Consider the following 4,604-nt stretch of genomic DNA (forward strand, 5'->3'; position numbering starts at 1 on the left):
CGCATGTTTTACTTCAATACAATGATTTGCAATGCCACTGCATACGGAAGTTCTTCCACAAGAGCGTTATATGGCTGTGAATTAAGCTGATTTAATGTGTTTAAAAATCTGAAAGTCACGCACGAATTCAATAAGTCATGGTAGTATGAGTTTACCACTTCGTCATGTAACGCTTTTAATATTTATTAATGTAACTACATTTTTTTTTAATTTGTCTCAACTAATTTTTCTTTCGTGAAGTACCTTCAACTATATAGATTGTCTAATATGGTAGCAAATGTGAAGAATCGGCTCCTTATACAATTTTACTGCTAGAATAATTGATATAAGGATATTGAACATGTAGCATTGCTATAGAAAGCCTAGTGGGCCTGATATTTTCAGTATATTACATTGTGATGTTAGGATAAGCTGTGGACCTAGGTTGGAGAGTTACACTGAGGCCGCTGTAGGTGAACTAATGCTAGTGTGAGGGATAACTTTCACAATTTTTACTAGGCCACCTAAATCACTATAAACTGATATAATTATCTCCAAAAACAAAATAAAAAAATAGTTGCATAATTGTCTTTGGAAGGTGAAGTCCAAGCGAAAATGTAAATTGTGATAGGTGAACAAGCTACAATGTAGTTTGTTCGAAATATCTTGAGTGAAAGAAACGTGTAATAAAGTAGAAATCCATAGACAAATGATTGCCCCCTCCCCCCTCTATATTACCCAACTTTTACTCAAGTACTATAAACTCTCAACTGAGTTCGATCGGCTTCTGTTATTAATCTTGGAGAGGACCGAGGACAACACCACTGTGTATTCTTTACTGCGTAAGATTCAAGTGACGTAACTGTACCTTTGATTTGTTTCAATTATTTTTTATAAAAAAAAATGTTAATTTAGCTGTAAAGTATCATGGGTGTTTAAAATATTTATTATGATCAGAAATTTTGCGGCTATACCTACACTACGCAGTACATAAAATTTGTATAATCTTCTCAAAACAGTGTGAGGAAGAATTTTCATGCATTTTAAATCTATAATTGAACATGGTTTTTTTTATTAAATAGTTCAAATTTAAAATCACAAAAGTATAAATAACACACTTCCTGTGAAAGTTCACTTCGAATTGCAAACTACAATTTCAGTTGTGTCTTTTAATTACTAATGTGTAACAGATTTATAAGGGTCCCTCTCATTCCATCTCAACATCGACTATAGCTTCTTCTACGACAATCTGCCCAGCAATTGGTGGAATTTGAATTGGAAGAGGATCAGGTGACCGAGTGTATGTATTACTTGCAGAGTGCTCTTTCAAGTACTCACCTCCCTTTTCATCGTAATCTTTACGGTTCACCAAATACTCAGAAAGGTTACCATTTAATGAAAAATCCCTTGCACCATACCACGCATCTAAGCTAGTATTCTTTGCTATGTTTACTTGAAAACTAGACTTGAAAGGCCTGATCTCTCTCAATTCTCGCTTCAATCTTTCAAGAAGACCTGGAAAAGTTGCTGATCCTCCAGTGAGGAATATATTAGCAACCAAAAATTTCTGTTTTTCTTCTGAATAATTTCTCAGGACAAATTCAATAGTTTCGGCTATACCAGCCTCTACAGATCCAATCATGGATGGCTGGAACAATAGTTCTGGAGCTCTCAATCGCTCCACACCAATGTGAAGCTGATGTGTCTCTCCAGGTACCAACGGGATAGAAGACCCGGCACCATCAAACTCGGGGTCGTGGTGTCTCAGGACATCTTCGAGTTCAAGAAGTTTTTCCTGTTCCAACTCGGAGTCAGAATCGCCTCCTTCCTGAAAATGGCTTCCATATCAATTTCACATTTTAAAAAAAGAAAGGGAATAATGGATAATTACGTAGTATTATCATTCAAATTGTATGAAAATGAAGAAGTGCTATGTTAAATGACCATTTTTTATCATCCCAACTTCTGCAATTACATTAATTACAATTCAGGAATTGAATATAGCAATGTTGTAGAGTTAAAACTACAAGAAAAGTGTAACTCACTACGTGTAAAGTATCTTTTAAAACTCACTCGATTAATGGCTTTGTATACATCCCAGTCTTCATCCCTCATACCAAAATCGTCATCACGTTTCTCCTTCCTTGCTAACTGACTAATTATTCTCATTCTTTCTTGTGCCGCAGCGGTCCTTCGTTTTGCCATATCTTGCCTTCGCTGTCGTTTAGCGAGTCGTTTGTCTAATATATCTTGCCTACAATAATAAAAAGCAAGAAGGTGTTATTGTTCACCTGTTACAGATAATTATTTTTTGATGAAAGCAACTATTTTAAAAATACCTTTTCTTTCTAACACCAGTGATCCATTCATCAAAATCTTGCTGATCTTTGGGTTGAAGAATTGATTTTACTTTTGGCTTTGGCTCTTCAATGACAATATTTTCTTCATGAGAGTTAGCTGCTACTATTTTCTGTCTAGTTCTTTCAACTTTAGCCTGTAAGTTATTTATCATTTTACTCAAATCAGCTTCATTCGATAGAGAATACGATTTTAGTGCTTCTTCAAATTCATCAGTTTCCCCTTCTTCAAGGAGATCTTGAACAGCCATTAGCTGGTTCAGCTGTTCCTCATCCTCAGCTAACTGAAAGATAACACAGCTAATAAATTTAAGATAATGCAATATTAACTGTTTCCATAAATTATCTATGAAGCATGTGTACACCAAATTTTCTAGGAATTTGATTTTCTCAGTAACGTTAGCTCTGACATTCCAATACACGGTCTCCTGTACAATACAGATATGTATCCTACCCTTTCCTCCCGTTTGCGAGCATTGATTTCCATCAATCGTCGAGCAAGTTCTCGTTTCCTTTCTTTTTGCTGTTCTACAGTTAGACCAGGTGTGCTCGTTGGAGCCACATATGGTAATTGTACTCTGAGTACATTCATGTCATAATAATCTGGCTCTGCCCATTTTGATATTTCCTCTTGATATGCCAAAGCAATTACTGAGTGGTCACGAATAAGCTCCTAGAAGTCCCAAGTTACTGAATGATTAAAATTATAGATGAAATTTATACTAATGTGAGCTCAAAGAATCAGCCTCCAAGCATTTATGCCTAACAACATATCATCTTAAAATCACATTTCCTGAAATTTGTCAATATTTCATGAGTCAATTAATAACTTTTAACAACTTTAACTGAAACATGGTATCTCAGTGAGTCAATTCTATCAGCAGAATACTGCATTATGGGCGCAGGGGTTAAGAAGAATAATGGGAATAACTTCCACTGATTTCTCTAATTGACGTACTTCTGCTCTGCTTGGCGTTATTGCATTGACATGCACCGGGTACTTGAGTTGAAGTAATCTGTGCATGTAAGAAGTGATATGATAACCACCAATGTTGATTCTCCTCGCTTTAATAGGATCGACTTTTCCATCAAGTACTGGAATGATGTGAGTCGTGTGATAGCCAATACTGACGATTAGACCATCTGGTGGACAGTTATTATGGTGATACGAAAAGAGACAATCAACTCCATAGGATATAGCAGGTACTCCATAGCATTCGAATAAAAGCTCTGCCATCACTGGAACAAATTTCGTGACATTTGTAAGCCTGACTGATAAATTATGAAAAATAACTGTCATTTGGCGCTTACAATTTCTCGAGTAATTGGGATTTAGAAAGGCTTCGGTGAGGACAATTGGATGTTCCACAGAACCTTCGGTATCAATTCCCATGTGAGTAAATGTGTAGTCAAATATCTGCTCCTGTGCCTCAAAATGTGTTACGATGTTACGATCGAATTGGGTTTTCAGTTGAAAACGAACTGCTTCAATATTTACTATGTCATTGCCCACTTGCAATTCACCATCTTTTTTACCACGTTCCTTGCGCGGTTTCGCTATTAAATTTTTGAAGATCAACTGTGGTTCCTTTTCTGTTGCCCAGCCAACTCGGCAATTGTACGAACCTACGATAATAAAGTGTAGTAACAAAAAGAGTCCGATCGTTTGGGATATTAATAGTATGTATCTACCATTGTCTATGATCAGTGGCGTTGAATCGTTCTTTACTTTCGCCGAATATTCGTAAACTAGATCAGGTACGGTCTTCACATCTTTCAATTCCAATATTTCCATTGTCTCTCAATTGAATTGTCTATTTATTTGTTCCCTGATGCGGCAGGCGGAGAAACGGAAACAATATTCCGAAAAATTTAATCTAAGACCCAATCCTTTGCGCGACGCGCATGTTTGCTCAAGATCAGTTCTCACTTCACTCGTATGCACATTGCGTGTATGGCCAAATGTGTATACGTATATCACACCACGTTGTAAAAACAAGATACGCATAACCAATAAATCTCAGTTCATGATAAATATGTGTTAAACAGAACAATTTGCGGTTCGCTGTGCCTCGATTGTTTTTTTCTCATTGTCAGCTGCTCATTTTGACCTCAGATCACTAGAAGTTCAGTTAATGAATGGAAAAAAGTAACTAAAATTAATAAACATACGATAAGATGTACTGAGTCAAGTATATAATTACAATGTATTACCGCATGAGGATTTCATTCATAATAAATATGTGTTGTTATTTATCGAGTAATATC

The 4,604-nt window shown here is 36.1% G+C and overlaps 1 protein-coding gene across 1 annotated transcript; it reads right to left on the reverse strand.

Annotated features, from left to right (window-relative positions):
• Positions 1–1,034: 1,034 nt before the first annotated feature.
• LOC124416550 (actin-related protein 5) lies at positions 1,035–4,267 on the reverse strand. The gene is made up of 7 exons (XM_046897726.1): positions 4,029–4,267; positions 3,648–3,962; positions 3,295–3,575; positions 2,791–3,009; positions 2,319–2,620; positions 2,053–2,233; positions 1,035–1,807 (listed from the first exon to the last, which is right to left on the reverse strand). The coding sequence occupies exons 1-7, from the start codon at positions 4,129–4,131 to the stop codon at positions 1,187–1,189; spliced, it is 2,022 nt and encodes a 673-aa protein (XP_046753682.1). The 5' UTR covers positions 4,132–4,267; the 3' UTR covers positions 1,035–1,186.
• Positions 4,268–4,604: the final 337 nt, after the last annotated feature.

Source organism: Diprion similis, chromosome 2, assembly GCF_021155765.1.
Source record: "Diprion similis isolate iyDipSimi1 chromosome 2, iyDipSimi1.1, whole genome shotgun sequence".
NCBI classification, from domain to species: Eukaryota; Metazoa; Arthropoda; class Insecta; order Hymenoptera; family Diprionidae; genus Diprion; species Diprion similis.